The following is an 18,545-nucleotide window of genomic DNA, read 5'->3' as shown; positions in this document are numbered from 1 at the left end:
TGAGATTATATTTTATTTATATTAAGCATAAGGCAGCAAGGTGATACAAGTAGAATTAAAATGTGGCCAGAGACACTTAGTAGCTGTGTGATGGTAGTCAAGTTACTAAATCATAGTCGGTTTCAGTTTCCCTATATATAAAATTGGATAATTAACACCTATCTTTTAGGGTTATAGTGAGGCTCAAATGAAATATTTATCAAATGTCTTGCAAACCTTAAAGCACTATATAAATACTAGCTTCTACTGTTTCTTCTCTCCATTTTTCAACAAAATTTTCATCTATTTGCTCCTTGAAAGCCTAAACAAATAAAAAAAGCTAATTTCTTTATGTATTGACCCTTCAGAACCTTGAAAGTATCATATTCTTCTGAGTCTTCTCTAGTGAGTTTCCTAAAGGGCTGACCATATAAACATTGTATTCAGTAAAATGCAGAGGTTCCCAGTTAATCTCTAGGACAAAATATAAACTTTGCTTTGGCATTTAAAGTCAGCCTTATCTTGTTTTTCTAGTCGTTTTTATGTATTACTCTTTACCCCAGCCAAAATAACATTAATGCTGTTCCTATCTTTGTGCTTTTGTATTTACCTGGTCTTCAAGCCTGGAATGTGTTCCCTCTTCACTTCTACTTTTCAGAATTTCTTTCTCTCTCCTCCCTCCCTGCTTCCCTCCCTCCTTCCCTGCTTCCCTCCCTCCCTCCTTACTTCCCTGCTTCCCTCCCTCCCTCCTTACTTCCCTCCTTCTCTCCCTCCCTCCCTCCCTGCTTTCCTCCCTCCCTCCTTACTTCCCTCCTTCTCTCCCTTCCCCCTCCTTTCCCCTATGCTTTCCTTCTTCTCTCCCTGCTTCCCTGCCTCCCTCCCAACTTCCCAGCTTCCCTTCTTCTTTTGTCCCACCCTCCCTCTCTTCTTTCTCCCTCTCTCCCTTCCTTCCTCCCTCTCGCTTTTTCTCCCTTCCTCTTTTTCTCCTCTCCTCTCTCCCTCCCTCTTTCTCTTCCTCTCTCCTTCTCTCCCTCCTTCCCTCTTTCTCTCCCCCTCTCTTTCTCTCCCTCCCTCCTTCTCTCCCTCCCTCCTTCCTTCTCTTCTTCCCTCCTTCCTTCCTTCTTTCCATCTTAACTTTTGTTTCCTTCCTACATAATTATCTTTTCCTGTTATAGGGCAAGCTCTCTGAGGTCAGGAGCAACTACTTTTGTCTTTTGTTTTTTTTTTTTTAATGCCCATCATGGCACCAGATGAGTGGTAGGCACTTAATAAATGTCTCTTGATTCAACATGTTTCTTTGACTAAATCTTATATAGCATGAATGCTGGTTGCCTTCTTAGCTTATTAATGTCCTTCTGAAATGTGATACCCACAGCTGATTCCAGTACTTCAGATATGGTCTGAGAGTAGCCAGGGATATTTTCTCCTTCATCCTGGACATTATTCCCTCTTAGTATATTTTAAGTTTGCTTTGTTTTCTTGGCTCCCATCTCATAATTGACTTATTGAAGTTACAATGCACTAAACCTCCTGGATAATTTTCATAGGAATTATTGTGTAATCATGCCTCTTAGAAGCCTTCTGCCCCATTCATCCTTACTAAATATTGTTCACTATACCTTTCTTTCCTTAGTTATCAGAATTCCTGAAATGAGTTATGGCCTTAATATACTACCCTTTTTATATCTCTTCATACTCATTCCAATCATGAATTCACTTTTTACCAAGTCTCAACTGAAACCTGTGAAATGCATTCTCTTTCTGTTAGCATTTTTGGTCTTCCTTGCTTATTATTCATACTTTATGCATTTGTGTATAGACATCTAAAATTTTTTTTGTTCTATTCTTGAAGAGCTTACATTCTATTAAGACTTATTCCCAATGTTATAGAGCTAATGTTAGTGCCCAGATATAAACTGGGGCATTTTGATTTCAAGATCAGTGTTCTCTTCTCTACAATGTGCTATTGATAGAATTTTCTTTATCCATGATGTGATTTAGTCAGCACTATTTAGATTGATAAAAACTGGTTAAAGCCCATGTTTACTGAGACTTAACCATTTAGTAATTTTACTCATATGAGAGATTGTTATGTAGCAAAATGTGAATTTTAGCTTAAATTGAAAAATTCTTCTGATTCCTAGCAATGTAGTAAAACAGAATATTGATATGCTGACTGATAAGCTGTGGAAATGATGGAATTAATCAGACTGTACACAAAATTTTGGCCTTTAATAATGACTATTTAGTGTCTACTTCTGTATTTTCCCCTCCCTAAAGGAAAGCTTAGACTAGTCTGCCTGGAATGATTCATTTTGGGTAAAGGAAACTATTCTACATTCTTTATTGGATTCTTTTTATATCACTCACTTAAGGTTAGATAACAACACAGGTAGGATGGTGTCCGTGAGAAAAATGATACATGGAATTCTTTCAGTCATCTTTGCGGAAAGTTGTTTGTTATTTATTAATTTTCAGAGCCTCCTGGAAATTTATCCTGTTTTGTCTTCCCCCCTCCAATGAAAGGAGTTTGTTTGACCCTATGAAGTGCTTTACTGCTGAGTCACTTAGAGAAGGGTATAGAACAAGGTAGGGAAGAGACTTAGCTTTTTTTTTTTTTTTTTTTTTTTCTCCTGTTCTCCTGTTATTATCTCTTTCTAAATCTCAATTTTCTTGACTTTAGGAGCAGAGGACAGTATGAACTTCCACACACTTGGATCCCTAGGCATTATTTTGCTTTTGTATTATATAAGAAGCGAGTATGGAAGACTTCATTTGCTGAATGAAACTTTCCAGAAATAGTTGTCACTGACTCTGGGCTTTTTAATCTACTTTATCTAGTTTTTGAGGCATTCTTACAGCAACAACAATTGCCTCTCTCATTTAATTTACAAAGCAAAACTCAGAAATGCTATCTTTATGAAGTCCCCTACCAAGGTAGCTTGTAGTGGTTTATTTCTTACCTTAAAAGAAGGTAACTCTTTTGTTTTTTCTTAGGGAATCACAACCATCAGGTGCTTCTCTGGATCAGAAAATGTCTTCCCTCCAGCTGGAAAGAAACTAATCTCTAACTGTATGGTCCATGTGCCAGCCAAGCAAGGCTTTGATATCTATGTAGATGAACCAGAACATGGGGAAACATGTAGCTGTAGCTGCACTGTTAGAGAAGAAATTGCATATGAAGATGTGTATGAAGTAGATACCAGCACCCTGAAATCAGACCTCCACTTCCTCTTGGATTTTAGCACAGGTAATTTTTCTTGCCTTGAGTTCAGGTACCTTGTTTTAATGATGTCTTTGACATTTTAAGCTCTCAATCTAGTTACATCAAATACAAAGAAGAAATGGCTCTCTTGTGACTTCTAACTGGGGAGGATTGGTAGAGGCTACCATTTTGTCAATGACTTATCTGACTGAATTTTGAACCCGTGCAGTTTCTCCTATGTTGGTGGATACATCTCTGCAATCACAGTTTGAGGATCATTTAGATATTGGTACAGATGTAATAAATGTGACTGAATATGCTGAAGAAATTCATCAATACCTTAGAGAAGCTGAAGTGAGTTGCACTTCTTTTCTTTTTCTCAGCAACCCCAGATCCTTGATGTTGAAATAATTGTCAGTAGTTGGTTATGACCACCAGTAGTTTCCTAGCATTAGTCAATGGTTGTGTTAGTAGTGACGGAATGATGGTATTTATGAAAATGGTGGATGGGACAAGGAGGGGTTCTTCATTTGGACCTGGAACTATGTACTTTGAAGCTTGAATCTTTAGTAACATACTGTGTAATGCTGGGCATGGAGACAGAAGATCTGGGTTTGAATCTCATGGCTGATAGTTACTAGCTATGTGACCTTGACAAATATTTAATAGTTATGAATTTTAGTCTTGAGATTTAACTCCTAAATTGTAGATGTGGAGGGAATTCCCACACCAATGAAATCAGAGGTCTTGCCACATGCTGTTGGAAACAGACATGAGATCAGTTTCTCTTTCCTACTTCCTTTTAAATTTTGTTACATTTATGGAGTAGGAATAGTTCAGATAATTCCATTCCATGTGCACTTCCTCTCTCTCACTCCAACTTAAAACAGTAAGGATTTTTTTTTTTTTGGAGGTACGATAATGACAGAACAAATCTAATTTTTAATCTTTTGCCTTCTTAACCCATTTCAGGTTCTTTGTTTTTGTTCTAAACTAAACAACCCACAGCTCCTTCGTTGTGGTCTTATGCCTTCTCTCATCTAGCACATTCTGAATTAATATCAAACCTCTATCAAAAAACAGATGAAATACAGACCAAAGGCCCACTACATGCGGAAGCAGCCTGATATCACAGAAGGAATGCGTACCATTTTAGTGGATTGGCTGGTAGAGGTGGGGGAAGAATACAAACTTCGAGCTGAAACTCTGTACCTGGCTGTCAATTTCTTGGACAGGTTTCTTTCGTGCATGTCTGTTCTCAGAGGGAAATTGCAGCTTGTAGGAACAGCAGCCATTCTGTTGGCTTCGTAAGTATTCTCTCTAACTTGAGTGATAGTGACATTTCTAAAGTGTCAAAATCCTTATTTTGTTTTTTTGAAGAGATATCTGTTGTCAGTCATTAAGTTAGTTGATAATTAAGAAAGGTTCTCATCTTCTGCAGGAAAGGATCCTCTTTTGTGGGATTAAGTTTAGAGTTTTTTTTTTTTAATTAGTGCACTGCTTTTGATCTAAACAAGGTAGCTATTTGTAATAAAAAGTGGACATGTAATTTTGCTAATGATGAATTTAGTTATATGATGTCCAAATGAATGGGTCATAGATACAGCAGCTTAATGGTTTGATTATAATGGATAATAACTCCCCCCCCCCCCCCCCCCCCGAGGCAATTGGGGTTAAGTGACTTAATCCCAGAGTCACACAGCCAGGAAGTATTAAGTGTCTGAGATCAAATTTGAACTCCGGTTCTCTCCACTTCAGGGCTGGTGCTCTATCCACTGCGCCACCTAGCTGTCCCATGGGTAATAACTTTGAACAAGTGTTTTCTCTAAGCTTTTAAAAGTCAATACTAAGTTACTTATTTCTAACAAATGAAATAGTGTGGCAAGATATTGCTGAGTTCTGGTCTTTTTGCTATTGAATGGCAATTCATCTTTCAATTTTCATTTACTTTTTTTTAATGGGCAAGTACATTTGAAACCCAAATGGCATTGTATAGAGAACCCAGGAATTATCTATTATTTAAATGTGTGTGTGTAAGTATATTTCTATTTTTAATTTTATTTTTAATGGTATTTTATTTTTCCAATTATATGTAAAGATAGTTTTCAACATTCACCTTTAAAAACCCTTGTGTTCCAGATTTTTTCCTCCTTCCTCTCCTCCCCAAGGCAACAAGCAATTTGATATAGGTTAATTGTGTGAAATTCATGTAAACATACTAATATATTCATCATGCTGAGCAAAAAAAAATTGGATCAAAAGGGGAAAAACACAAGAAAGGGGGAAGAGAACACAAGCAAACAAACAACAAAAGAGTGAAAATACTATGCCTTAATCCACATTCAGTCTTCATAGTTCTCTCTTTGGATGTGGATGGCATTTTCCATCACAGGTTTATTAGAATCGCCTTGAATCACCTCACTGTTGAAGAGAGCCAAGCCCATCACAGTTGATCATCACATAATGTTGTTATTGTGTAGAATGAAGAACACAGGATTTATAATGTGGCATGGAGTAGAATTCCAGTTTAGTTCTTTTTTTGGCTTATATACATAAGCACAATGTGCTTAACCTTTAAATCCTTCATTATTCATTTATAAAATGGGAGTATGTTTGTACTACCTATTTTCTAAATTTTAGATTTATTTATTGTACATTTCTAAAGAATCAACTTTATATATGGAAGAAAAAGAAGTACTTCTAGAATTTTTGTGAAGTGCTTTGTAAACTGTACAATACAAAATAAGTGCTCCATTTTTATTCTAAGTCAGGAATAAAAAAATCTCAAAGCAATATCACAAAGATCTATGTCAGATGGAATATTTAAGCATAGCAGGGTGTATATCATTTTTTTTTTTGGCTACGTCCAAATTACTTTTATTGTTCAATTACAGGAAATCTGATCATCAAATCTACACTTTGGTCTTTGGGAATGTAAGCTCTTTGAGTGCAAGGATTGTTTTATTTTTGTTTTTCTAATCCTAGCACATGGGACAATATCTTTACATATTAGACACTTATTAAGTTGAACTAAAGTTGAATTGAATTAATCATAATTTTCCTATAACAACATTTTTTTGGGAGAATTTCAGGGAATTAATCATTTAATTTTTAACTTATCAACAGAAACTTTGTCCAAGGCTGAGAATTAAACCCTAAGAATTGGAAAAGGGGCTATTTAGTCTATCTAAGTATATTTTCACAATGTCAAACTTTTTTTAGCATGAAAATATCCTTACCTCTATCCTGTGCAATTCAAAAAGAGACAATGTAAAAAAAGTCAAATGCTGAAGGGCTTGTTATAAACAGAATAATAGACTAGACAGTGGTGATAGAAATAAAAAAAAGATAAAAATAAAACCTGAAGGAATTTATAGACTCTTAAGAGATTTATTGTTAAGGTCTTGCTAAAAGGTGAGGATTTATAGAGAACAGAAAAGGATATAGCAAGGGAGCAAAACAGGAGATTTAATTTCTAAAGTATTATCTTTTTGAAATTCTTTGCTCTTCTCAGGAAATATGAAGAGATTTATCCACCAGAAGTTGATGAATTTGTCTACATAACGGATGACACTTACACAAAACGGCAACTTTTAAGAATGGAACATCTGCTCTTGAAAGTGTTAGCTTTTGACTTGACAGTGCCCACTACCAATCAATTTCTTCTTCAGTACTTACAGAAGCAAGGAGTCTGTCTAAGAACTGAGAACCTGGCCAAGGTATGCCAGGCAACTGCTGAACATCAGGGAAGTCATAAGTAGTTTTTTTTTTAAGGCATCTCTAAGTTTTGCTCAGAGTTTCTCATTTCCTTTTCATGGGTTTGGGGTTTAGATGTACTTTCTAAATGTATTAGATGTACTTTCTAACCATGCTTTTTCTAGCATGGTTAAATAGATAGATAGCTACCTCTGCTTCAGTTTTCTTATCTATAAAATGAGGCTAATAATCATACCTATCTTGCAGGTTTGTGAAGATCAAATAAGACAATAATCCTAAAGCACTTAGCCCAAAATAAGCAGTATATAAATGCATATTTTCTTCCCCTTCCCCTTTTCCCTGCTTTACAATTTAGAATCAATTAACAGAATCAGAGTAATTAGAACTGATTCTTTTTTATTTGCATTTTCAGTAGTATTTTATTTTTCTAAATACTTGTAAAGATAGTTTTCAACATTCATTTTTGTAAGACTTTGCGTTCTAATTTTCTCCCTCCCTGCCTTACCCCCTCCCTTCCCAAGACAGTAAGCAATTTGAAATAGTTAAATATGTGCAATTCTTTTAAATACATTTCCATATTAGTCATATTGTGAAAGAAAAATCATAAAAAGGAAAAGGCATGAGAAAGAAAAAGCAAACCAAAAAAAGGTGAAAATAGTATGCTTTGATCCACATTTAGTTTCCATTGTTCTCTCTTCTGTGGATGTGATTGGCATTTTCCATCCTAAGTCTATTGGAATTGCCTTGAATCACTGAATTCTTGAGAAGAACCAAGTCCTTCATAGTTGATCTTGTTATTGTGTACAGTGTTCTCCTGATTATATTCACTTCACTCAGTATCAGTTCATGTAAATATTTCCAGGCTTTTCTAAATTCAGGCTGCTCATCTTTCTTATAGAACAATAATGTTCTATTCCATTCATGTACCATAACTTATTCAGTCATTCTTCAGCTGATGAGCATCCATAAATCTCTGCTTCAAGGATTGGAATCACAGTGATAAGCATTTATTTTTAAGGATTTGCTTTGTGCCAGGGACTATACAAAATGTTGATAACAAAGAAAATAATGAGTCCAAGGCCCCCAGGAACTTGCATTCTCTTAGGGGAGCTAAGGGAAGTATATCTCTTCATATACTATGTAGGATTTAGATGGCAAAGCCTAAAGATCACAATTATTTGCTGTTTTAAATGTTGCCCCAACATCTTAAATGAGGTCATATGTTTTATGTTAAATGAGGTCTATATATATATATATATATATATATATATATATATATATATAGACAATAGCTATATTAAAATCAAACTTGTTTTCTAACTGTGGTTTAGGGAGTTTTATTGTGTGTACTATCTATGTAGTTATAGTTGTACTGATAACTTTTTCCCCCTCCAGAGCTACTGCTACTAGATTGAAATTGTAGTCTATGATAGTTTGATTTTTGCCAATGTTATTTTTCATATTAGTATCTTTATCAATGTGGTAACCTATTTTGACTTCATACTGATCTACATGACATCACATCTGGCCATCAGTTTAATCACTGCTAGGTTGGTGGAGGACAGAGGAGAGTTTCAGAGCTGAGTTATCCCTACAGTAAGGTGTAATACTTCTTGGGTTGATACATCTTAAAGTCATGGGCCACTAAAAACTTAGTACTAACAATGTAAATGTCACAATAAGAAACCAATTACACATTTGTTCATTTAATATCTAACAGTTTTTGATGGAAATTTGTGTTTAGTATGTTGCAGAACTGAGCCTCCTTGAAGCGGACCCATTCTTGAAATATGTTCCTTCACTTATTGCTGCAGCTGCTTATTGTCTGGCAAACTATACTGTGAACCGGCACTTCTGGGTAAGAAATAACATTTCTAGATCAGGGGATCTTAACCCTTTTTGTATTATGAACTGCTCTGGTACTCTGGGAAAGTGTTGAACCTCTTTTAGAATAAAGTTTTTAAATGCTTAGAACTAAATATATAGGGTTGTAAAGGAAACCAAGTTTTATTAAAATAAAGATATTATCTTTTTTTCCCCATCCAAGTTTACAGACCCCCCCCATTCGCCTCTGAAATCTGTCCATGGAACCCTGGAAGGGTAGTCTGAGGACCCCAAATTAATAACTACTGTTTCAATGCAGTTTAAAGTTCAATTGGACACTTTACCTCTTTGGGTCTTCATGTATGCACATGTGTATTTGCATATACATGTTAAACATGCCAGTATTTATGTGTGTATATGTATGAATGAACACATGCATGTTAGAGACTTTTAGACTCTCTAAGTCAGGAGTGGCCTCATCTTAAGTTCTCCAGCATTGTAATCATAACCAAAATAAAGAAAGGGTGGGAAGAGGGCTAGGAGGGAAGAGAAGAAATAGGTTAATTTGGAATGCTTTTGTTTTCAGTGTATCTGTGCTGGTCCATAGCAATCACTTCTTCCCTTTCTTGGGTGCCTGGCATATAGATGAATAAAGCTTTTAAGTGTTTACTGTCTTGAGTGTTTATGTGCCCATTTCTAGCAATTAGTTCTAGGACAGTGAGCAATGCATGTCAGTCTGTAGCTTGCAAAATTTACTTTCTCCTTTCTCCAAAGAGGGCTTTCCTCTTTCTCCATGAACATGTTGGTTCAGTAAAAGTATCTATGAGTTTTTCCATATGTTAGGTTGTTGCCTAATTGGGTCAAATCATGTGAACTCAGTTAAAGTGCCTCTTTCATACATATTTTTTCCACTTATTTTTGGATTATATTTCTGGTCAGAATCAGGCAAAGCATAATAACTCCTTTCATTCTTCTTTTAAAAATATCATTATGAGCCAGGTACTTTTTAAAGTGTTCTGCTTTTAGCAGAACTTAGAGTCCTCTAATAAATGTATTTGTAGGTAAAGTATCCCACTTTATGGGAAATTTGCCTCTTCCATCAAGTCAGATAGTCAGTAGTAGAAGCTAGTAGAATGGATTCGCTTTTCCTTGTCAAGTATGAAAACACAAGAAAATTTAATTCTAGAATAATTTCCTCATTCTTATATTATCAGTCTTGTAAATGGAAAGGATTGTGTTTTGTGTTACTATATATACAAAGACATTTAATAGCAACAATAAACACAAACCATCATAGTCATCAGAGTCATCTGTAGATTTCTCATCTTATTTTTAAAATTGTGAAGCAAGTTTCTTTTTTCTTCCTCCCTGATTAGCCAGAAACCCTGGCTGCCTTCACTGGGTATTCATTAAGTGAAATAGTGCCTTGTCTGAGTGAGCTGCACAGAGCATGCCTTGATATCCCCCATCGACCTCAACAAGCAATTAGGGAAAAGTATAAGGCATCAAAGTAAGTTTCTAAAACTTCCTTGTGTCTTGAATCACTTTCAATAAAAGCTTGAATATGTGTCATATCAGCATCAGAGTTAGAAGTAGCATGATCTCTCCACAGCCATCATCATAGACATTAAACTTTTTAAACTAAGGCAATTTGACTGGAGAGGACACACATAACTCCTAAAGCTAGATAGAAAATGGGATTGTTTTTATATGTGTATGCATTTGGGGATGACCTGTCAGAATAAATTGTGATTTTGACTTTGAGGTGAATGGGTTCTGTTCTATTTACCTGTTTTTATATTCCTTGTTTGTTTCCTGGTGGGGAGAGGTGTGGTTAGCTACCTAGTTGAGTGATGGCACCAGACTGGGTGGAGCACCATGAGCTTGCTATACCATCAAGAGGCTCCCCGATTGGCTGAGAGTGAACCTGGGATTGGAAGAATGAACCAGTGATCTTGGTTTAGACAGCTCAAGTAGGCAATCCCCAATTTGGCTAAGGTGTGTTCAGAAGGGAAAGTTTAAGGCCACCAGGGCCAGTGAGAATTCAAATGGGCAGGATAAGCCTGAGGGAATGTTTTACTATTGAATACCCTGAAGTTTAGGGTATTCTAATTAAGTGAAAGTATAAATTTATTATACACACTTCTAATTACCTTACCCTATTGAAATTTCGAATCTGTATGCATCCCTTTTCTTTGTTAATAAACCTTAGAAAATACCCTCTTCTGCTTCAGAGTGAAGAGAAAGAAAATAGGGGAAGGGGGGTGGGACCCAGTTACAGTGGTAGCCACAGAAAGGGGCAAAATAGCTAGAAATAACTAGAGTCCAGTTGCAGCTGATCTCTGAACTCAGATTGAAACTGGCACTTGAAGTAGAGAGGTCTAGGAGCCTTAGTGACTCCAGTTGGACTTTACAAATCAGGGAAGTTAAGTAAAGGGTGTATGAGGTAACATCTCTAGGGTTGAAGATAAGATATGCTGGGCTAAATTTAGAGAAGAAAGCTGACTTCAAGTCAGTAAAGCCCAAGGCCTGGGCTTGTTTTTCTTTCCTTTTTTATTTTTTTCCTTTATTATTTTTTTTTTTTTGGAGGGGGGCTGGTGGCAGGGAGGGGGAGGACCATTTTTAAATTATTGTAAACTGACTGAGATGTGGCTTAAATGTGCCAATACTTGCTACATATACTCTTCTCTGGCTTAAGCTGTCCGAATGAATTTTGTGAACTGTAATTTTTAGCCCATGATTACAAATTGATTTTATGGTCTCGTTGCAGGTACCTGCATGTCTCCCTTATGGAACCACCTGCAATTCTTCCTCTGAAATAAAATTCCAGAAATAAAGCATTTAATCTCAAGATCAACAGCGTTGATCTTTATATTTTTATAGGGCACTGCAGGTCAGGTCAGCAAGTGTTGCTAAACATAGCTGACACTTTTTAAAGATGTAAATGTATTAAAGGTCGTTGTGACTTTAAGTAGCTTGTAATATAAACTGATTTTTTAAATAAAAAAACTTGCCTCATAATAATTGTCAAGCGTCACTTATTTACTATTATTAGTCTATTATTTTATTTTGGTTAAGAATTAAAGTTATGAAATTTTTTAAAAGTCTGTGGAGCAAGATATTGGGTCTGGAGAGACCAAGGATTACCATGTCGGTGAGGGTCTGTGCAGGTAACTAATTTCCTTTTCTGAGAACTGAACAGAAAGAAAAAGTGGTAAGTAGCCCAGGTGGGCAGGTGAAAGGAAGACTTGTAAACCAAGCCTTACAACTCTTCTGAAGAAATTCAGAAGCAAAAAAAAAAATGAGGGAAGATATATAGTTTTGTATATCTTAGGAACTGGGTGGGTAAGCCTAAATGGACTTCAGGTTTTATTTGGTCAATATCATAAACATGAGTTTGAAAGCAGGCAATGGGATTAGCATTGCCTAGTCCAGAACTATAGTACACATAAATAGAACTGGGTCAGTTTACCTATGGAATAGGATTTTGGAAGAATCTAATCTACCATAAAGATGGGTAGCTTAATAGTGCAGTGGCTAACATGTTGAAATTGGAGTAAGAAGTCCTGAGTTCAAATCCTACCTCAGATACTTACTAGTTTTGTGATCCTAGACAATCCACACAGCTTATTTCCTCCTCTATAAAATTAATATAATAGCACTTCACAGATTATTGAAAAGATCAAATGAAAACGTGTGAAGCGCTTATATAAATGACACTTGTCATTATGAATGAAATATGACATCCTTGGGGAAAAATTGCTTAGTCAAAAAGTAAACTACAAGGGTTAGTTTTGGCAATTGCTATTTTCTCCCTTCCTTCCTGTTTTTAAGTACCTAATGATCATTTTTGGAGAGAGTTGGTATGTCAGTCTGTACTGAGGACTTTAATCAGGTTGTTAGGTACTCCTGATACGGGAATTTCTTGTCAGTGTAGATAATTCCTGTTTTTTTTTTTTTTTTTTTTTTTTTTTTTTTTTTATTAAGCATAGAACATAGAATAAAACAAGCTGAATGTGAAATTTTGAAACTAGGAGTTGTGAATGTTGACTTGGTTCTTTGCAAGTATCTTGGACAACAAGCCTGTAATTTAGAGATTAACTTTGAAGTAGTAAATTAGTTGGCTGTGTGAGCACTGTCAAGTGATACTATGTGGAAGGGATCCAGGTCAACAGATTGAAGATTTAGAGTTCAGAGGGCCTTAGAGACCATCAAATTCATCCCCTGTACTTTATGAATGAGGAAAACCAGGATCACAGAAGTTAACCAACTTCAAGGTTACACAGTTAATAGTTGCCTGAAGCAAGATTGTCAAGCCCAGGACTTCTAGCACTATACCATGTTCCCTTTTTAGGGAAATGTCTGTTAAATCAGGTTTCTTCTCATGCCCATTAAAATCATAATGATGGGAGGTGAAGTCAAGATGGCAAGAGTATTGATATATTTATCGAACTCATTCAATACATACCCTCCATATAATTAGGAAATGCACCAGGCTGAATTCTTACTGGGAAAAAGAAGAAACAGTCATACTAAGGCATCTTTCTAGATCATGGCAGCTTAGGAAGATAGGCATGTGGGCGTTGGGGCAGAAGTTGGCCAGGAATGCAGAGGTTGTAACTAGAGGCAGAATTCTAGTTTCCAGGGGCTGTGAGTGAATATCAGGATTGGAAAGACCAAGCCACAAAGAGATCCCAGAAGATTCCTGAACCAGCAGTGAGTACAGGAACAGGTGTGGGCTACAACACTCATTGTCTAATTTGTGGTCATGATTTAGGGGAGATACAATTGGGCATGCAACAAAAAGTCGGGAAAACAACAGTCTCCCAAATAAACACCAAAATTGAAATACTAAAAATTGGAGGAGATATGAACAAAATTCAAAAAACAAAACACAACTAATAAAACTAGGAGATAGTTTTTTTTTAATTGTATTTTTTATTTAATAGCCTTTTATTTACAGGTTATATGCATGGGTAACTTTACAGCATTAACAATTGCCAAACCTCTTGTTCCAATTTTTCACCTCTTACCCCCCCCACCCCCTCCTCCAGATGGCAGGATGACAGTAGATGTTAAATATATTAACATATAAATTAGATACACAATAAGTTTACATGACCAAAACGTTATTTTGCTGTACAAAAAGAATCAGACTCTGAAATATTGTACAATTAGCTTGTGAAGGAAATCAAAAATGCAGGTGGGCATAAATATAGGGATTGGGAATTCAATGTAATGGTTTTTAGTCATCTCCCAGAGTTCTTTCTCTGGGCGTAGCTGGTTCAGTTCATTACTGCTCCATTGGAAATGATTTGGTTGATCTCGTTGCTGAGGATGGCCAGGTCCATCAGAACTGGTCATTATATAGTATTGTTGTTGAAGTATATAATGATCTCCTGGTCCTGCTCATTTCACTCAGCATCAGTTAGTGTAAGTCTCTCCAGGCCTTTCTGAAATTATCCTGTTGGTCATTTCTTACAGAACAGTAATATTCCATAATATTCATATACCACAATTTATTCAGCCATTCTCCAACTGATGGGCATCCATTCAGTTTCCAGTTTCTAGCCACTACAAAAAGGGCTGCCACAAACATTCTTACACATACAGGTCCCTTTCCCTTCTTTATAATCTCTTTGGGATATAAGCCCAGTAGTAACACTGCTGGATCAAAGGGTATGCACAGTTTGATAACTTTTTGAGCATAGTTAGGAGATAGTTTTTAACCAGTATCAAAACCATAGAAGGTGAATTCACAATCAATGAAATGAAAACAGGAAGTATTTTGCCCAACTACGTATCAATAAAACTGGTAATCTATTTGAAATAGATGAATACTTACTAAAATTATTTACAAAAATGCCCAAATTATGGAGCAGGAAAGACAATATTTAAATGTCCCTATCTTAGAAAAACTAATTGAACCATCCTTAAATGAGTTTCCCAAAAGGAAAAAAGAATTCCAGATCCAAATGAATTCACAGGCAAATTTTACTAGATATTTATAGAATAATTCTATATTATATAAATTGTTTGAAAAAATCAGTAAAGGAGTCCTACCAAATTCCTTCCATTATACAAATAAGGTATTGTTATCTAAATCAGGAAAAGTCAAAACAGAAAGATAATTTTAGACCATTTCCTAATGAATATTGATGCAAAAATTTTAAAATAATAGCAAGAAAATTATATCAATACATCAGAATGATCATATATAATGACCAGGCAGGATGTGTTCCAGAAATGCAGGACTGGTTAAATATTAGAAAAACCTATAGGTATAATTGACCATGTTAATTTTAATTTTAAAACAGTTATTTCAAGATACAGAATTTTTTTGATAAAATATATCATTCATTCTTAACACTAGAACAAATGGAACTTTTCTTAAAATGATAACTAGTGTTTAAAACCAAGAGCAAGCATTATTTATAATAGGGATAAGTTAGCATCCTTTCCAGTAAGAGCAAAGTGAAACAAGAATGTCTATTTCATTATTATTCAATACTGTATTAGAAACACTAGTTATTGCAATAAGATAAGAAAAAAGAAATTGAAGGAATAAATAGGCAATAAGGAAACAAAATGATTAATTTTTGCAGATAACGTGAGGATTAACTTAAACTATAGTCAACCAATATTTTGATCAAAATAATTTACAATTCAATGAAGTTTCATCTCTATAAAATAAATCCTCAGAAATTATCAGCATTTATATAAACAAAATCCAGGAGGAAGGGATAAATTCCATTTAAAACTATAGTATAAAATCTGTGAGAATATTTGCCAAAACACACGGGAATTATATGAACACAATTACAAAACACTTTACACAAGTAAAGACAGATTTAAATAATTGGAGAAATACTTCTCATGAGAAGCCTGAGCCAGGGTATAAAATGACAATGCCTAAATTAATTTATACATTCAGTGTCATACCAAACTACTCAATAATTGTAGAGATAGAAAAAAATTCATCTGAAGTAACAAAATGTCAAGGATATAAAGGATCAGTGGGGAAAAAATGGAAAGAAAGGGGTCTAGTAGTACCAGATCCCAAACTATATTACAAAGTTGTAATCATCAAAATAATTTGGTAATTGGTAAGAAATATAGAAATTGAAAAATCACATTTAGGTACACAGTAATATAGAAGCAAATGAATACAGTAACGTAATATTTAAAAAACCCAAAGATCTCAGATATTGGAGCAAGAACTTAATATTATTTGATAAAAATCTGTTGAGAAAACTAAAAAGTAGTCTGTCAGAAGCTAAGCATAGATCAATATCTCAGATAATATGCCAAGATAAGCTCAAAATTAGACCAAAAAATGGAAGTATAAATAAATTAGTGGAGTAGGGAAGAAATTACCTGTCAATTCTATGAAAAAGGGAAGAGTTCATGACCAAATAAGAGAGAGAGAGATTCATGGGAAGTAAAATGAATGATTTTTGATTTTACAAAATGAAAATTTTTGTACAAACAAAACTAATGTGGTTAAAACTTTAGGAAAAATGCAGGAAATTAGAAAAAAAAAAGTCTTTTCAGCAAGTTTGATACAGATCTCAAAATCTGTAGGGAATGGTCTTTATAAGAATATTATAATTGATAAATGGTCAAAGGATGTGATCACACAAGTTTTCAAAGGAAGATATTGAAGCTATTAATAGCCATATTAAAAATGCTCTAAATCGCTAATAATGAGAGAAATGTAAATTAAAATAATTATGAAGTACTACATTTCTGAGATCAGTTAAGGTAACAAAAAAGAAAAACGAGAAATGCTGGGGCAGGAAAATGTTGGAGCAATGAACTAGTTCAACCATTCGGGAAGGCAATTTGCAGCTCCTCCCCAACGGCTATTAAAGTCTACATATCCTTTGATCCGGTAATATTGCTGCAAGGAATATACTCCAAAGAAACCAAAGAAAGACTCATATACAGGAAAAAGACTCACATACACAAATATTTATAATGGTTCTCTTTGTGGTGGCAAAGAATTGGACAGCAAGGGGACACCTATTTATTGAGGAATGGTTGGACAATTTATGATATATGAATGTGATTGGATACTATTGTGCCATAAGAAATCATAAAGGGGATGATTTGAGAAAAAACCCAGGAAGGATTGCACAAACTCTTACAAAACCAGGCGAGTAGAATGAGTAGCAGCAATATTGTAAAGTTAATAAGCTTTGCAAGATTCAATAACTCAATGCAATAAGCCATCACAATTCTACAGGGCTCATGATGAAATATGCTACCCAATTCCAGACAGAAAACTACTGGATTCAGAACACAGATTGAAATCTAATTTTTCTCTTTATTTCTTTTTCTTTCTTTTTTGGGGGGCAACATGGCTAATGTGGATGTTTGTTTTGCATGACTATATGTATTTATAATGGGTTTTGTTTTTCTTGCCCCCTTATTGGGTGGGGAAGGGAGGAAGAAGAGGGAGAAAAGTTGGAATTTTAAAAAGAATAAAAAATCTCTCTGCTTTATATATAAATGAATAAATTTTTCAAAAATTAATGATGTTATTTTACTACAATATGTTGCCTTCATAATAGAATTCATGAAGAAAAACAAGTTTAATCACAACTGGACTGAGATGCCTGAGCCACTGTGCTGTATGTTTGTATTTTAGTCTTGTTTCTACTCCTCTTTACTGGAAACTATGATATGCTATGAGGGGGAAAAGCCATTAAACAAACTGTACCATACTATAGCTAATATATTCAAGTGTGAAGTCCCTATGATGAAATTAATCTCATTCTAAATGTAATGAGATACAGCCTGGGCACAGTTTCAAATGTAACCATCTACCTAGTATTTTTTATTATGCTTAATAACTTTTAAAATTAAAAGTTTAAAATATCTTTAAAAACTTTTCTTTTTCTTCCCCCCCCCCAAACTCTTCCAAAGGTGAAGAATAAAATTTCAAAGAATAAGGGAATTTAGGCACCTATTGGACCCTAAATAGTATTACTGGGAATTTTGATATGAATTGGACTTTTCTGACCTTTTCATTTCATGTTTCTATGCCATATGGGCCATATTTACTCAAGACAGTTACTTCATGGATCATGGAAATGTTATACATTTTCCCCTTCTCCCTACTGTTAGGTCTGCCAGCCTCATTAGCCTGGGTCCTCCGCCTAAATGACATGGTATTATGAGGCTTTGTCTGGGAGTGTACTCTCCAAATTTCTTTTGATCACACATCCCTCAGTTTAAAAAAAGTGGGCATGTACCTTTAATATGTTATTAGTGATGTCCTCCACAATAATAGGAAAGTTTCAAAGAGGGATTAGGTTGTAGTAATGGAATCTTCAATATAGACTGAAACCTATCCATTGCTTCTCATTCTGTTCAATGATTCATTCTTTAGAAATCCGAATAAATGAAGTTCTCTCTGGCTACTGCCTTGAGTGCATTTGTTCCTGCTGCTAAGTGACAGGGTCAGGGAGCAGGGTGTAGGGATGCTGGGGAGGGTGAAGGAGAGATTTTTGCCTGCTCAGCTACTATGGGCGGGTGCCTTAGATGTGATTATGCGAACCCTCATGGAAATAACAGATGATAGAAGTAGTATAGTTGTGTTATAAATCATGTTTGTTGTGGCAAATGTGAGATTTGATCCATCTTCCCATTCTCAGACTAATCACATACATTTGGGGAGTCATTCTTGGGGGATCCTCTTCCAAAACCAGTAGTTTAGAGGCTAGTCAATTCTGAAGGCTGGAGTTGCACACGTATTATGAAGCAAGAAGACCAAAAGAAAGGAAATGCAGTTTTGCACTTTGAAGTACAAAAA

The 18,545-nt window shown here is 35.2% G+C and overlaps 1 protein-coding gene across 7 annotated transcripts in view; it reads left to right on the top strand.

The window, feature by feature from the left end:
- CCNA1 (cyclin A1) overlaps window positions 1-11,743 on the top strand; it is a 32,950-nt gene extending 21,207 nt beyond the window's left edge. For 2 of the 7 annotated variants that reach the window (XM_031962004.1, XM_031962001.1), the window contains 7 exons: window positions 2,977-3,229; window positions 3,414-3,538; window positions 4,268-4,491; window positions 6,699-6,930; window positions 8,646-8,759; window positions 10,102-10,235; window positions 11,496-11,740. In XM_031962004.1, the coding sequence (XP_031817864.1) occupies window positions 2,977-3,229; window positions 3,414-3,538; window positions 4,268-4,491; window positions 6,699-6,930; window positions 8,646-8,759; window positions 10,102-10,235; window positions 11,496-11,547 (1,134 nt within the window). In that variant the 3' untranslated portion in view covers window positions 11,548-11,740. Of the gene's footprint in view, window positions 1-2,976; window positions 3,230-3,413; window positions 3,539-4,267; window positions 4,492-6,698; window positions 6,931-8,645; window positions 8,760-10,101; window positions 10,236-10,543; window positions 10,724-11,495 lie in introns of all 7 variants that reach the window. The other 5 variants (XR_004233291.1, XR_004233292.1, XR_004233290.1 and 2 more) reach the window with 5 other exon arrangements.
- Window positions 11,744-18,545: the final 6,802 nt, after the last annotated feature.

The sequence above is a fragment of the Sarcophilus harrisii genome, chromosome 3 (genome assembly GCF_902635505.1).
Source record: "Sarcophilus harrisii chromosome 3, mSarHar1.11, whole genome shotgun sequence".
Taxonomy (NCBI): domain Eukaryota; kingdom Metazoa; phylum Chordata; class Mammalia; order Dasyuromorphia; family Dasyuridae; genus Sarcophilus; species Sarcophilus harrisii.
This window is presented reverse-complemented; position numbering and strand designations above follow the sequence as displayed.